Raw genomic sequence first — 16,376 nt, forward strand, 5'->3', positions numbered from 1 at the left:
GTTTCGATAATTAATGCTTGTCCCGATACTAAGTGATTTTTAGCACCTTAGTTAGTTGTGCCTTGTGGGTATGTGTGGTGTTATTTAGAGGAAGGTTATTCTAGTGCAATTATTCCAATGTTCCCTTTTCTGAAAAACGTCGTGCAGTGCATCTTTTAGAAAAAAGGAAAATCGTTTTTCTCAACTTTATATGTTCACTTCTATGTGATTTTGGTTTATTATCAAAAATAAATTTTAATCACTCTAAAAACACAAATTTTAGCTCTTTATATTTCAATTATTCGTTTTTCTTTTTGGGTTAATTTTGGTCCATCTCTTGTAGCAAGACGGAGCCAAAGAGCCCCTCAACTCCTCGCAACCTCTTCCTCTGATCCTTATGTCATTAACAAATATTTATTTTTTAAAATAATTTTAGCACCATGCTCCTCTTTTAAATTTTGTCAAACCCTCCACAAACGTACCCACTAATTCTTGAATACGTGTTTCTTTAATGTAATAATTCAAGTTTTTTTTTTTAAAAAAAACCTACCTAGTTTAATAGTTTTTGAAAAGTGACGATAAAGAAATTGTCACCCTAATGGTATTTTCTGGCTCATTCACTGCCTTGTAGTGTAATTTTTTTGATAACATATGAACTCAACGCTTCACTCCGTCCATACGCATTATGTAAATTTTCAAACTAACACAATTTCTACAAAATCATGCTAGCCTACTAAACAACGCTAGACAAGTATTATGTGACAAATTCACGTGAAAATATGTTATTAAGAAAAATCAAACTTCTGATCATTGGTCAATGACTAACATGAAGAGTGGCCAAACCTTGTAGTGTGTGATATTTTTCCATTAGATCAGGACCGATAACACTACAAGTTGGCGTAGTTGTAATAAGATCTTTCTTATATATCACAAAGTCATGGTTATACATGTTTAAGTCCATATCGTGACAATTTCTGCCCTCAAACTTGTCTCATTCCTATTAATTTTTTTAAATCGACAAAGATTTGATCTCATTCTAATAGAAGCCACCAACTGCGATTAGTGCCCAGTATATACATCTCAAATGCACTTCAATTGCACTTATTGTTAAGTACCATATTCTTTTAATTTCACCCATGCACCCAGAACGTGTCTTAGGGTGTTAGCTCGTAGAAACCCTAATTTTGAACCCGGTAATTATGCATCTACTGAAGATATATAGTGTGGGTGAGATAAGCTTTTTTCTAATATGATGTTAGAACATCCACTATTCTTTAGGATGTTCACTGGGTAAATCCTCATGCTAACGCAGTAGTATGCAAATCACGTTAGTTAAGCAAACTTTATGGGACAATCTCGCTTGAAAAAGTGTTGGTAGCGAGAATATTCAAACTTCTAACTATTGATTCACCTTCTCCTCCAATTCATACATTATATGAGCAGAGAAATCTAATATTTTATGTCTTTCTTGATAAAATGATAAAACATTTATATAACAAAGCCTATAATTTATTGTTTCAACTACAAACTCTATTGTAATTAGGAGAATTTTAAAAATTTGGCCCCCACACCTATACCAGATACGTATGCGTACATGAAGTGGACTCGTGAACCTTTTCCTTTCATATTAGACTAAAAATGCTAAGTTTACTTGCCACTTTATGACAAAAAACGCAGTACGTATATAATAAGGGTAAGTAGTTCTATTTCTTTGAAAGGTGGATGAAAGTGTAGATTCATATCTACCACCTGTTTTTATTTGCACGTTGAATGATAGCTGAAGAATTGAAGAACATGAAACATCTCCCACATGCACAGCTAAGTTTAATATATATAGAGATTAATGTGCCTTGGTTCTAGCTAGTCTGGTAATTATAAGAAAAATTGTATGGTATTTGCACATGCAATGTTCCTTTCAGTCACGGAAATCATTGCATTGATCTCACTATGCATTCTCATTAACTTTCTCGTTCAGATAATTCTGTCGAAACGAAGACCATTGCCGCCTGGCCCTAGAGGTTTCCCTGTGGTCGGAGCGCTTCCGCTATTAGGTAGAATGCCACACGTTGCTCTAGCCAAAATGGCCAAGACTTATGGCCCTATCATGTACCTGAAAGTAGGCAGCCGTGATATGGTGGTGGCGTCGACTCCGGACGCTGCGAAGTTGTTCCTTAAAACCTTCGAGTCGAATTTCTTGAACCGGCCGATTCATGCTGGCCCCACCATCCTCGCCTACAATTCGCAAGACATGGTTTTTGCACCCTACGGACCCAGGTGGAGGTTGCTCAGAAAATTGAGTAATCTCCATATGTTGGGAGGTAAAGCTCTGGATGACTGGGCCGATTTTCGTGCTGCAGAACTTGGACACATGCTCGAGGCGATGCATCAGTCAAGTGTACGTGGGGAAGCTGTGGTGTTAGGTGAGATTTTGGTGTACGCCATGGCTAATATGATTGGCAGAATTATACTGAGTAAACGGGTTTTCGCAACGAGAGGACGGGAATTGAACGAGTTCAAGGACATGGTGGTGGAGCTGATGACAACAGCAGGCTATTTCAACATTGGCGATTTCATTCACTGGATGGGTTGGATGGACTTGCAAGGGATTGAAAAAGGGATGAGAAAATTGCATAAGAAGTTCGATGATTTGATCAGCAGAATGCTGGACGAGCACTTGGAATCGCGCCACATACGCAAGAACCGACCTGATTTTCTTGATGTCATGTTGGCAAATCGAGATGATATTAATTCCTCTGACGAGGAGAAGCTTACCACAACCAATATTAAAGCTCTATTACTGGTTACAGATAATTACTTTTTCAACTTCCAATATATAATATTTATGCATGTATGCATGGTATATTCAAGTATATGTTTTGCATGCAGAACCTGTTTACTGCTGGGACCGATACATCATCAAGCGCAGTAGAATGGGCTCTTGCGGAGATGCTGAAGAACCCGGATATTATGCGCAAGGCACACGATGAAATGGATCAAGTTATCGGCCGGAACCGACGTCTGGCGGAGTCCGACATACCCAAGTTGCCTTATCTGCAAGCGATATGCAAAGAGACATTTCGAAAGCACCCATCGACACCATTAAACCTACCTCGCATTTCAGCGGAAGCATGCACCGTAGATGGCTACTACATACCAAAGAACACAAGACTCAGCGTAAACATATGGGCAATTGGAAGGGATCCTCAAGTTTGGGAAAATCCATCAGATTTCAACCCTGAGAGATTCTTGTCTGAAAAGTATGCGAATATCGATCCGAAAGGAAACAATTTCGAGCTGATCCCATTCGGTGCCGGGAGGAGGATTTGTGCCGGAACAAGAATGGGAATAGTGATGGTGGAATATATATTGGGGACTTTGGTTCACTCGTTTGATTGGAAATTTGATGGCGAAGAGATGGATATGGAGGAGACTTTTGGGCTAGCTTTGCAGAAAGCTGTGCCTCTTGCAGCCATGGTTACTCCTAGATTGCCTCCAACTTGTTATTTGGCTTCTAATTAGCACATCACTCGATTTATTTTTCAATTTCGGTTTCCGCATTGAGAACCAGCTGTCACTTATATATATATATATAATATCTATATCTATATCCATGAGTGATGTTTTCTCGTCCATCAAAAATGTTGTATTGTTGTGATATCTTGAATTTGTAAACTTCAACGAGAGTATTCAAGTCTCCGGTGGGTGTAGGCTATCTTTTTCGGGCCGAACCACTTAAAATTCTTGTGTGCATTTACGATTCTTTTTCTATTTCTCATTCATTCTTGCGATTTGCTTGTGATAGCTGGTTTGTTGCAATAGTTGGAGTCACGAGAACACATTGATTTCTTGGACATTCTGATTGCTTCAAGACTGATATGAGCAAGTAATTTTTGCAACTGTCACCGGAGACGAGTTTCTTTACTTGCTCAAATATCAAACACATGGCTCACAGAATAGAAGTCGATAGATTCGATGGGACAGGATATTTTGGATTATGGGGGCGCCGCATGTATGCCATACTTGTTCAGCGAAAGGTCGCAAAGACTCTAGGAGGAATGAATTGTCTACCAGAAACACAATCTGATGAAGCGAAATATGAGACAATGGAATTGGCCTTTAGCACCCTCACTTTGCATCTGGATGACAAGGTGCCTGCGTGAAGTCTCATCCAAACTACAACAGCTGGTTTATGGAAAAAACAGTTACACATGACTCCAAGACAGGATATATCTGAAAGGGAAATTCTTTAGATTCAAAATGGCAGAAACTACATCCATATGGGAAATTCTTGATGAGTTCAATAAATTGACATTTGATCTTGAGAATATAGAGGTTAAGATTGACGATGAAGGCAAGGCGATCATCATATTGAATTCTCTCCCTAAGTCCTATTCAACTTCGTGGAAACCTTGAAATATGGCAATGAATCTCCCTCTTTGTAGACTGTTCAACATGCACTAAAGTCAAAAGAATTTGATACTCAAAAGGAAACTCATGCACCAAATTCTAGGAGATAGTTTAGTTGCAAGAGGTAGGATTGAAAAGAGGGATTCTAAAGAAAAGTCAAGAAGCAGATCACGATCTAAAGGCAATAAAGGCAAATGCTTTCATTGTCATAAGCCTGGGCATTTTCGGAGAGATTACCCAGAAAGAAAGAAAACAGGTGACAACAATAAGAATTTGGCAGAAGTAGATGTTGAAGAAGGGGGATATGAGAGTGCACCACAAACACTTAAGATGATCAGAGTTGGATTCTTGACTAGTGGTTGCTCCTTTCATATGACCCCCAATAGGAGTTGGTTTTAATCACTCGAAGAACTAGATGGTGGTCATGTACTCCTTGGAATAACAAGGCATGCATGATACTTGGCAAAGGGACTATAAGATTCAAAATGTTCAATGAAGTAGAAAGAGTCCTTCAGGATGTGAGATATGTACCTATCTATAGAGAAACCTCATCTCTTTAGGTGCACTTGATCACTCTGGATCCTCATTCAAAGCAGAAAATGTGAAATTTGTTCTGCTTAAAGGATCTTTAATCATCATGAAAGGATTAAGATCAAATGGTCTGTATTTTCCGAATGGAAGAACAATAGTTGGCTCGGTGGCCTTGATCTAAAAAGATAGCACAAGGTTGTGGGACCTTGGACCTGCCTACTTAAGTGAATGGGGCCTTGCAGAACTGCATAAATATGGTGCATTTGGAAACAAGCCACTTAATAGTCTAGGATTCTGTGAAGATTGCATTGGAGGAAAGGCCACCAGAGTAAATTTTGCTAAGGCATCGCATGTTACAAAGGCACCCCTTGATTCTTCAATATAAATACACTCTGATCTTTGGAGACCTTTAAGGACCATCTCCAATGGTAGCGCAAGGTACTTTATGAGCATTATTGATGACCATACAAGGAGAGTTTTGGTGTTTACTCTAATACACAAGTCTGATATTCTAGACACCTTTAGAGATTGGCACATTCTGATCCAAGTTGGGATAGCTAGACATCTTACTGTGGTAGCAACTCGTCAAAAGAATGGACTCGTTGAAAGAATGAATAGGACTCTAGTTGATAGAGTGCGATGTATGCAATCATATCTGGTTTGCCGAAGTCCTTTTGGGCAGAGGCCGTCACTACAAAAACATACTTGATTAATAGATCATCATCACACCAATGAAAATGTGGACATGTAGAATTCCAGACTTTGAGAAACTAAGAGTATTTTGATGTGTTGTATTTGCTAATACAAATCAGGGCAAGTTAGACTCAAGAGCAATCAAATGAGTGTTCCTTGGGTACCCAGAGGGAGTCAAGGGATACAAATTGTGGAGTATAGAGGCTGGCATGAAAAATCATAATTAGCAGAGATGTCTCCTTTAATGAAGATGAATTTCCCTTGAAGAAAAATGTTATTTCAACATCACCAAACACAAAATCAAATCCAACAAATGATACTTTAATTGATGTGGATTTTCATATTGTCTCTACTCATCCTCAAGAACAACCAACTGATGATGTTGAACAAGTACCAGATTCATCTCAAGAACATCATAACATTAAAACTATCAATTGACAAGAGACATAAAAAGGAGATATATTAAATCTCATCTGAAATATGGTTATGCAGATCTTGTTTCTTATGCCTACCCAGTAGCTACAAACATAAACGAGGAAGAACCTGTAAGGTGCAAAGGAATCATGATTTCCTGAGATAAAGACCACTGGATCTTGGCAATGAAAAAAGAAATAAGTTCACTTAAAAAGAACAACACCATGGGGGTCATATACAAATTATTAAAAATTAACGCACTAAACACCACGTATGAATAAAATAAAATAAATGATTAATAAAACATCCGATTTATATATTATTTTAAAAAAATTCGATAATAAATTATATATCAAGCACGATAAATGATTAAAACAATATATTGATTTTTTAAATAAAAAATGAATAGAATGTTCTTCATGTATGATATTTAATACATTTATTTTTTTAATAATATTTGCAAAAGAAACTTTGAGCAAAGTAAAAAATAAATCGAATGTTTTGTTTGTGATTTTATTTTCTTTTTCATGTATGATATTTAATACATATATTTTAATAATATTTGCAAAAGAAACTTTGAGCAAAGTATAATAAGGTTTTGAAATGATTTCGTCTCCCATTTAATTACCAATCTAAATTTATATGTTAATATTAATATAATATGTAATTAAATTTTTATACAAAATATAATAATATTTGGAATATTTTCTCCGTCAAAATCAATTTTGATTTATTTAGAAACTAAAAACGACCAATATAAAATTAAATACTTTACTATTCCATATTTATGTAATGGAAAATTGATTGTAATTAATATAGTTACTAAATATACATATTTTTGAGGTATTTTTAAAAATAGTTTACAGTTAAGATTCTTTCTATTTTTGAGAAAACTATTATTTTACAATTTTTTTTATTGTCCTAACAAATATTATGATACAGCAGTGACGTAACTAAGCCACTGAGAAAAGGCCACGTTTCAGCTGTCCGGAGTGACGGGGATATCTGCAAATACACGGAAACGAAGGGACGAGACGGAAATAAAGTATTTTAAAAATCACTAAATTTAAGACGGAAACGAACCCATAAAATTTCCTTTGGCTTCCTCAATCCCAAACCCTACTAGAGTTTGCTTTGTGGCGGCTCCGACGTATACTCCTCTTTTCGCTGTCGTTTTAGGGTTCCGCTTACTTTCTCCATTGATTACTCCGTACAAAGAAGGATCCTATCCATAGGTCATGTCTGCCGTTGCTCCTACCGCAGATCGTATCCTTCAGCTGATTTTTTGTGTGGTTTTTCTTATAATTTCAGTTTTTGGCTTGGGTTTGTGGATTTTTTTTATACTTTTAGTTTATTTTGTTTATGTGCTTATTTATTTTTAGATTCGGTTTCGTTTTATTTGTTTTTTTTGTAGATCTGAGCTGAGTTTTAAGATGTTAGCTCTCAGGTGGGGTAAAAGAAATTAAAATATATTTTTTCTGATATTTTTGGGTCTGGATCACAAGGAATTTGATTTTTATTTTGGTATCATATACGTGCAGATTTTCCTGCTGCTGGCTAAATACTCTCCTCTTGCTAAGTGCTGTTAAAACCATTTTGGCTAGACGGAAGTTTTTATCTAATAATTTGTTTTTCTAAAGCTTCATTTAGCGGTAAAGTTTGATATGCTATTGATTCATACGGAAAGGAGTTTGAATGTTTGCTGTTTTATTCCGTACTAACTCAGGATAATGGTTTTTTTTTTGCTGATATTGATTTTGAATCATGACATCAACTTGGGATTTCTTTCTGTTTTAAAGCAAGAGCTGGTTAGTGCATGCATTATTTATGTTTTTTGCCATTGCTTCATCGAAGTTTTGGAACAGAGGATCCGTTCTGGGCTAAAAAAAAATGCGATCCTTTACTGTTATCTGCTATAGAGGGTGCAGATTTGTTGCAGAATTTGACGTTGGATTCACAAGCAAAAACGTTTGAAGTTTCGGATGCCACCAAAAAGGTATTTGAGCTTTATTGTGCTTAAATTATATTTCTTACATTGTTTAAATCTTTTGGGGCATGAACATATCTCAAACTTTTTCTATGATTTTTGGATTGCGAACTCTCAGCCTTCAGTTGATTCTGCTAATGCGGCGAATAGGATACAGGCAGATCGATCTATCTCACCTCTAATACCGGATTTCATGGATCCAACAATGTGTTACCTCCCAAGTGGTTATCCTTCCCCTGCATACTATTATAGCGGTAAGTTGCTCCTGTAAATCTTGATGTTTTCTATTGTTTATGCACCTGATTGTGCAGGTTATTGAATTTCCTATGGATTCATATTGTTTGTATCATATTCTTGATGTTAACCCGCCCCTTTGCATTTAGGTTATGATGGGAGTGCTAATGACTGGGACGAATACAACCGATTTGTGAATCCTGATGGGTTAGAGATTTCTGCAGTAAGATCTCTTTATCCTGATTATTTATTTGGGTGCAGGCATATCTATTGGCTACTAATATGTGGCATTTATGTGATCAATTGTTGTGTAAATTCTTGATATGTTAGCTGTGAGCCTGATTGAATTTTAAACTCTAATGTTTAATATCATGCCTTCATTTGGAAAATTTCCAGGGTGTTTATGGGGACAACGCATCACTTTTATACCACCATGGATATAGTTACGCTCCTTACGCTCCTTATTCTCCCGCTGTTTCTCCTGTTCCAACGGTTGGACATGATGGTCAGACATATGGAGCTCAGCACTATCAATACCCAACTCCCTATTTCCAGTCACTGGCACCAACAGGTGGTCAGTTCCCCACTATGGCTGCACCCACAAAAGGGGATATAGCCACTGCCGCAGCAGCCGACCAAGCATCGTTGCCTATTGATTCTGCTAATTCAAAATCTAATGGCATTTCCAATGGCGGGACCACAAAGGGAAATAATGTTTCAGCACAAGCGAGAGCAACATACAACTCTTCATTTAATGTGAATGGGTCCTATGGAAGGAGTTCTTTGACTGGCGGAATTCCGACATCTGGTTATCAGGATCCTAGGTTTGGATTCGATGGTATACAGGTACCAATCCCATGGATGGAGAGCCCATACTTTATGGATGGACAGCCGAGATCTATAGGTAGTTCTACCTTGAGTTCGTCAAGTGCAAATGGAAATGACGCTCCTTCATCCCGGAGTCAGAATAACCAACATCACTTCATGGTATGCCTAATATGATCACCACCATTGATGAACTTTTGCATTTCTGTAAAGTATTTTTGTCCTGTTGATCTATTTTCTTATCTGCGAATTCTTCGCATCCTGATGGAAGCAGTTTGCATCTTGATTGAAGCATTTACATGTTGGTCTCTTTATCCTATTGTTTTGCACAAGGGATTGACGCTCACACTTTAAGCTCTTACTAACTTTTTATTATCCTCTTGAACATATAAATAATAGGATACTACTTTTTTCATCCTCAGGGATTGCACCACCCAAGGCCAATGCCTGCCATGAACACATCCAACGGATACATGAATAGATTGTTTCCGAACAAATTTTATGGTCAATACGGAAAAGCTTATAAGTCGGGTCTGGGCTATGGATCTAATGGATATGATTCACGGACAAATGGACGTGACTGGATGACTCTTGATGCTAAGTATAGGCCCAGGGGAAGAGGAAATGGTCTCTATGGTTATGGCAGTGAGAGCATGGATGGCCTGAATGAACTGAACAGAGGACCAAGAGCTAAAATCTCCAAGAGTCAGAAGGGCTTTACTCCAACTGTTCTTGCTGTCAAAGGGCAAAACATTACCTTAACCGGGGTTGCTGATCATGATAAAGAGAAGTCAAGTGTGTGCCCCGACCGGGAACAGTACAACCGACCAGATTTTCCTGAAACCTACGCAGATGCAAGGTTCTTTATCATCAAGTCATACAGTGAGGATGATGTTCATAAGAGCATCAAGTACAATGTCTGGACCAGCACACCCAATGGTAACAAGAAGCTGGATAGTGCATACCAGGATTCTCAAACAAAGCCCGGAGGCTGTCCTGTTTTCTTGTTCTTCTCCGTAAAAGCATTTCTATAACTCAGTGTGGTCACTTATTTGGGTTGATGGCATTTTCCTTTGTAATTGTTCTGACATGTTCTCCTTTGCCTAGGTTAACACCAGTGGTCAATTTGTTGGTGTTGGGGAGATGGGTGGGCCCGTTGATTTTAACAAGAATGTTGGGTATTGGCAGCAGGACAAGTGGATTGGTTGTTTCCCTGTTAAGTGGCACATTGTGAAGGACGTACCAAACAGTCTGTTGAAACACATCATTCTTGAAGATAATGAAAACAAACCAGTTACTAATAGTAGGGACACACAGGAGGTATTATATTTGCTTATCTTATGTGACTCACTGTCAACAATGTTGGTATTTAGTGTAATTGGTTCTTGGTTATTTTGGAGGGAATATTAAAAATAAATGTTTTAATCCTGTATACAGGTTAGACTGGAGTTGGGGCTTCAGATGCTCAAAATATTTAAAGATCATGCTATTAAACAATGTATCCTGGATGATTTTGATTTTTACGAGGACCGCCAGAAGAGAATTCAGGAGAAGAAAGAAAAGCAACAGCAATTCCAGAAGCAAGTGAGTGAATGATGTACTTATTTCTGATTTTATGTTCTTGTACCGGTCTGTGAACCTTCAATTGTCATGTGTGTATATTTCTCATTTTTCTGGTCTTCATCGTTTAGGCTCAAGTATGGGAAGGAAAACCCTCTGAAGAGAAGAACAAGGAAAACATAAATGGGGATCCGAAGCTTCTCAAATCATCAGAGTTGGCCTCTGATTCGAACAAACAATCGACAACAGTTCTGCAGACAATTGGGGATTTTACCACCTTGAAAAATGAGCCCCCTCCAAAATCTGGAGATAATCTCAAATCTGCCGCAGTTCCGGAGAAGATTGTAGCTAATGGGGTTGCGAATGGTTGCTAGTTTCCACCATGCTGGATGGGCAAACCCATTGAAATACACTCGAAGCTTTTAAGGCAAGCATTGGTGGTGCCCTTTGACGTCTTGGTTGCTGGAAATGTATGAAGTCCCAGAGCTATATATTGGAAGACTTTCGTAGCATGGAGCCCTGTTTTTTTCCTCATGTTTAGTTGGTGCTGACAGGTTTTCATGTGTTTAGAGGGTTTGGGTTTTAGGAGTCTTGTTTTTCGTTTTTTAGTTTTTATGTTACCTTTTTATTAATGCTCAGTTTTCTGTGTTTTACCTTTCTTTTGTGGGAGTCGGCTATCTGATCTTGTAAAGCTAGCCTAGCCTATTTTTGTATCGTGAAAGAGAAAGCTAGATTCAAGGTTGGATAAAGCACTACAAAACTCTAGTTGATTTAAGAATCTTCCAGTCGTGTTATCTTCAAAATTGTCTCGTGGCAGTGATTAACTCACAATCAAAACGTCTACTTGAATTCCAATCATCATGAAATTTTTTTGATGTAAAATACCACATATGATACATACCATTATCATTATGAGATTCAAACCTTTAAATCATGAGGTTAGGGCAATATTACATTGACCTGGTTAGTGGATAGCTAATGCTAGGGCTAACATTCCTGACAACACTCCACGGACTATGAAACATCAAAGTGAGACTGACCGCAAAAAAGCCTACGAAATATCCAATCCCAAATGGGATATCAGGCGAACTCTCCTCCTCTTCCTCTGATGGCGTTTCAACTGATGACTTGACCTGACAGTTTCTATGCAGGACAATGCCACAGAGTCTTGGATTCCCCTCGAAAGAAGAAGCAGGGAACGTATCAAACTGGCCCCCCCTTGGAATTTCTCCTTGAAGATCGTTGTTGGCGACGCTAAATGCAGACAAGAAATGGAGCCTTTCTAGTGATTTTGGGATCTCACCCTGAAGATGATTCCCCGACATGTCCAATCTTTCCAAATTAACGAGACTGGACAATTCGGTAGGTATGCTACCGTTGAAGAAGTTGTTGGCGAGTTCCAGTGTATGCAGAAGCTTCAACTGCCCTATCTCTTTCGGGATACTGCCAGTGAGCCTGTTGTTCCCGACTTTCAGTCCCCTCGGCAAGTTAAACAGGCGATTGTATTGAAGACTGTCGAATAAGAAAGGCAATGCTAAGTAACTCAAATCTGAACTTGAGTTATCCGATATCAAAGCTGGTAACTGGCCTAGTTTGGGTGGAAGACCTCCAGACAGGAAATTTTGTGTAAGGTTTAGGACAAATAGGCTCGGCATATCCCCTAACCAAGTCGGAATCGGGCCATAAATTTGATTGTAGGAGAGATTTAACAATTTGACCTTCCTCAGTTTAGCAATCCAGAGAGGGATTCGACCCTTGAGCTGGCACCCTCCCAGAGTGAGTATTTGCAGATTTTGGAATCCATTTAGATGCAGGAGGTCCGGCATCGGTTCGTTGTTGAAGCACCTGGATAGAAAGAGAACCTCAAGATTGTCACAGTGTCTAAGAATCTCCAAAGCACCAGCAACGTTAGACAGGTAATTGTCTGAAATCGAGAGGTGGGCTAAAGATTTTAATGAAGCCATGCAAGGTGGAATTTCACCCACTAGCTTGTTGTAGGCCAGCCGAATCGCAGTCAGGGACCGGCACAAACAGAGGCTTCCAGGTATCTCCCCGGCGAAGCTGTTGTTGCCAAAATCAATGGCTTGAAGACGCTGGAGTTTAGAGAAATCAAGGGTCGAAATTTCACCTCCAAACAGATTGTTTCGCAGCAGGAGGGTTTTCAGATTGGAGCAATCTGTTAAAGAAGGTGGCACGGAGCCATTCAATCTGTTGGTGTGAAGCTGGAGCTGTTCCAAATTCGTAAGCAACCCAATATCTGGAGGGATCCCACCACTCAATTCATTGACATGGAGCTCTAAAATCCTGAGATTGGAAAGCATAGAAATACTGTTGTCGATTGGCCCCGAAAATTGGTTGTTTGTGAGGGAAATTTCTTCCAAGGTCTTCAGATTGTACATATCCAACGGAATCAATCCCGACAGAGCGTTGAAACCTGCCCGGAACAGTTGCAATCTAGAACACCCGCTGATCCCCGGAGCCACAACGCCACTGAACTTATTCATGGAGAAATCCAAGGTCTCAAGAAGCTGGGAGCCGCTGCAGATAGATGAAGGGATTGGCCCCGTAAAGCTATTGTTGCTCACATTGAACAGGATCAAATTCGAGCCTAGACGAAGAGACAAAGGATCAATAGACCCATTAAACAGATTGCTAGACAGATCCAAGGTTCGAATGGAAATGGGCAATGTCAGATTGGCTTGAAAGATTGAACCAGAGAGACGATTGTAACTCAAGTCCAGTGTTTGTAGTCGACCAAAAACTCTGTCGGGAACGGGGCCGGAGAGCTGGTTTCTCGAAAGATTGAGGTGAGAAAGAAAAGTAAGGTTGAGAACAAAGTTGGGAAAAATGGTTCCACGGAGGCCTCTGCTGGGCAACGATAAATGGCTGACTCGACCATCGGAGCTTCTGCAAGTCACGCCTTCCCATTCGCAACAATCAGCGGAAGAAGACCAATTCAGAGGGATGGCGGCGGAGATGTATCTATCGAAAGTTAGGAGAGAATGACGCTCGATTTGATGGCAGCAGAGAACATTCGGGGAAGAAGAGAAAACGAGGAGAAGAAAGATGAGCAAACTTGACATCGATGGGTTGAATAATTGGATGAAGTTTTGCTGTGTTTGTTATGTATGTACATTTTACACTTCCCCTCTTTATATTGTTATATTATATTATATTTTAAAAAAATTACTTTTAAGAAACACATTTTATATATTACCCGTTAATCGGGTAAAATAATTTCTAAAGTGTATATTTCAAGTGATTGGCTCAAATTAATCGAAACCGGTCTCATACTTCAATCATCAATCGGAAAAGGCAAAAACTTGTGTGAGACATCTCACGAGTCATATTTTGTGAGACGAATATCTTATTTGGATCATCCATGAAAAACTATTTTCTTTTATGCTAAGAATATTACTTTTTATTATAAATATCGACAGGAATAACATGTTTTAAATATAAAAATTCGTGAGACCGTCATTCATCGAAAAATTGTTCGTTGTTTTCGATATTAAAATTAAAATGACGAGGGATATAAGTAAAAGATGCTTGGACCAACTAAGAAAACAGAAAGAGACATGAGTCGTCGTCCTAAGGGCATTGAGATTTGAAAGACAAGCAAGTACTACGAATAAGAACAATGGTGGACCAACTTATGGATTCATCCCATTTGGCAGTGTAAATTATTGACTCCGCTTCCTCGTCTTTTCTTGATTTTAAAATCATTAGTTTGACTTTTAGACCCCCACTTGAAGTTTCACCTCAATTTAAAAGTAAAAAAAAATTGAATTTAAAAAATAATATAATATTTAAAATATATATATATAAGTTTATTATTTCAACAATTTAATTCATTAGATCGAGTTTTATCTCGTGGCATCGAAAAATATTGATTATGAATATTGCACAGCCGAGTACGCGGGGAGTGGGAGGCACGGCACACTCAGCCGGAGAAGGTTGAATATTGTGCTTGATTAGTGTGTGGTCAACAGATAAAGCAAGAGGTGGTTGTGACTTGTGAGTCTAGTTTTACTTCGAGTGTTCTTATTTTACTATATAATAATAATACTAGTACTGGGATGCATATTTTTGTGTATGTTTTTTTGTAACGATAAAATAAAAATAAATAAATGGTAAATTTTTTTTTTAAAAAAAGACACAAATGCCTTAATGTAGAGTCATAAAAAATTAATAGATATACATCAATTTTACAAAATGTAATATTTTAATAAATAAATAGTCACAAGAAGACAAAAAAAGAAGAAGAAGGGAGACGTCGGTCACAACCACACACACGCAATATATATATAAATGTTCATAAAATTTTATATGTGAAATGGATGTTTTAGGTTTTCCATAGATCTGCACGTTAGAAGCAATAATAGGGAAAATGTACCAGTATCGTGCCAGTGAAAAAACACTTTGTAAACAATATATATTTAAAACTCAGTATTTTTTTAAGAAAATAATCTAATATAAAACGAAATTAAACATAAAATCCCTGGTGAGTGGGGTAAATATGCTTTGATTTTTGTTTAGAAAAATATGGGTGTAAGAGGCTATTACATTTTATATGTCACAAAAACTCGTGTAAGATGGTTTATCGCTTAATTTTGTGAGACGGATATTCTATTTGGATCACACATGAAAAAATATTATCTTTTATGTCAAAAATATTAATTTTTATTATAAATATGAATATGATTGACCTTTCTTACGAATGAAAATTCGTGAGATTACCTTACTAAAGACATATTCTTTATATATATATGATTGTATGACTGAATTTCACATAATATTTTTTTATATATCTATCGAATGATGATTGAAATATAACATTAGATCTCCACTATATCTAATTGGTGAATTTACTTTGTACTTAGGAAGTTGTATTTTAAATTCATAGATTTTAATCATAGTTTTATTGTTTATAATGAAACAATATATCAAATATTAAACACACATTATAATACAAATAAGATTGAGTTTCAGATACCATTATTATTTGATAACTTGAAATTCATCGTGATTAACACGAAACAATATATAAACATGTGATAGGTGAATTTGAATTTTATTGTCATACTTATCTAAACAACAAAAATACATTTAAAACTCATGGATTTGAATCCATCTATCCAAACATGATCTCAAATTATATTGGTGCAATAATTGTCTTTGCTGGATATAACAATCGAAACGTGCTGCTTGAGCTGTTATACTATTTAAAAAAGATATGTGTCATTATAGTGTCATCTAAACGATGAACACATAGATAAATACATTTGGACAATATATCAAAATTATCTCTTCAAATGATCTATTAATTGTCATTGTTACACAAAAACGAAGATATATTTTAAATCTGGCAAATAACTAATGTTATAAAAAACTATCCGTACACTTTTTGTGTGTGTAATGTTATCCTTTTTACGAAACCAGTCTAACCATCCCCATACTTACCTGTGGGCTTAGCACAAAATGTTTTTAAATTTTTTAGTCTTACTTGTCCATTGCATAATTGCTAATTGTTCTTATTATGTTATGGGATTAGCTCAAATATTCTTTTAATATTTAACCCGAACCATATCCTATCATTAAATTTCATAATTTTATAATTTGCCATCCTTCAGAATTTGAACCCTTTTATGATTTGTAATCAATACTTTATGAAAAATCTAAATATTTATAATCCATTTGCTATGCATCTTTTAAAATTCATGCTTGAAATATATATGAAAAATAT

The 16,376-nt window shown here is 37.1% G+C and overlaps 3 protein-coding genes across 3 annotated transcripts; 2 read left to right on the forward strand and 1 right to left on the reverse strand.

Moving 5' to 3' along the window:
• Window positions 1-1,835: 1,835 nt before the first annotated feature.
• On the forward strand, window positions 1,836-3,580 carry LOC140836774 (flavonoid 3',5'-hydroxylase 1-like). Its single transcript, XM_073202549.1, has 2 exons — window positions 1,836-2,779; window positions 2,866-3,580. The coding sequence occupies exons 1-2, from the start codon at window positions 1,868-1,870 to the stop codon at window positions 3,496-3,498; spliced, it is 1,545 nt and encodes a 514-aa protein (XP_073058650.1). The 5' UTR covers window positions 1,836-1,867; the 3' UTR covers window positions 3,499-3,580.
• A 3,491-nt stretch (window positions 3,581-7,071) lies between these two features.
• On the forward strand, window positions 7,072-11,424 carry LOC140836790 (YTH domain-containing protein ECT4-like). Its single transcript, XM_073202576.1, has 9 exons — window positions 7,072-7,290; window positions 7,944-8,020; window positions 8,130-8,265; window positions 8,395-8,468; window positions 8,642-9,232; window positions 9,493-10,086; window positions 10,178-10,390; window positions 10,508-10,654; window positions 10,762-11,424. The coding sequence occupies exons 1-9, from the start codon at window positions 7,263-7,265 to the stop codon at window positions 11,002-11,004; spliced, it is 2,103 nt and encodes a 700-aa protein (XP_073058677.1). The 5' UTR covers window positions 7,072-7,262; the 3' UTR covers window positions 11,005-11,424.
• LOC140836781 (receptor-like protein 3) lies at window positions 11,222-13,767 on the reverse strand. Its single transcript, XM_073202563.1, has one exon. The coding sequence runs from the start codon at window positions 13,711-13,713 to the stop codon at window positions 11,581-11,583; it is 2,133 nt and encodes a 710-aa protein (XP_073058664.1). The 5' UTR covers window positions 13,714-13,767; the 3' UTR covers window positions 11,222-11,580.
• Window positions 13,768-16,376: the final 2,609 nt, after the last annotated feature.

The sequence above is a fragment of the Primulina eburnea genome, chromosome 1, assembly GCF_022965805.1.
Source record: "Primulina eburnea isolate SZY01 chromosome 1, ASM2296580v1, whole genome shotgun sequence".
Taxonomy (NCBI): domain Eukaryota; kingdom Viridiplantae; phylum Streptophyta; class Magnoliopsida; order Lamiales; family Gesneriaceae; genus Primulina; species Primulina eburnea.

Excerpts from the sequence above, each read along its gene's own strand:
- LOC140836774 (XM_073202549.1), top strand. The coding sequence starts at position 1,868 with ATGGTATTTGCACATGCAATGTTCCTTTCAGTCACGGAAATCATTGCA. Across the intron at positions 2,780-2,865 it reads ATATTAAAGCTCTATTACTG|AACCTGTTTACTGCTGGGAC; the intron begins GTTACAGATAAT and ends TTTTGCATGCAG.
- LOC140836781 (XM_073202563.1), bottom strand. The coding sequence starts at position 13,713 with ATGTCAAGTTTGCTCATCTTTCTTCTCCTCGTTTTCTCTTCTTCCCCG.
- LOC140836790 (XM_073202576.1), top strand. The coding sequence starts at position 7,263 with ATGTCTGCCGTTGCTCCTACCGCAGATC. Across the intron at positions 7,291-7,943 it reads CGTTGCTCCTACCGCAGATC|AGGGTGCAGATTTGTTGCAG; the intron begins GTATCCTTCAGC and ends TATCTGCTATAG. Across the intron at positions 9,233-9,492 it reads ATAACCAACATCACTTCATG|GGATTGCACCACCCAAGGCC; the intron begins GTATGCCTAATA and ends TTTCATCCTCAG.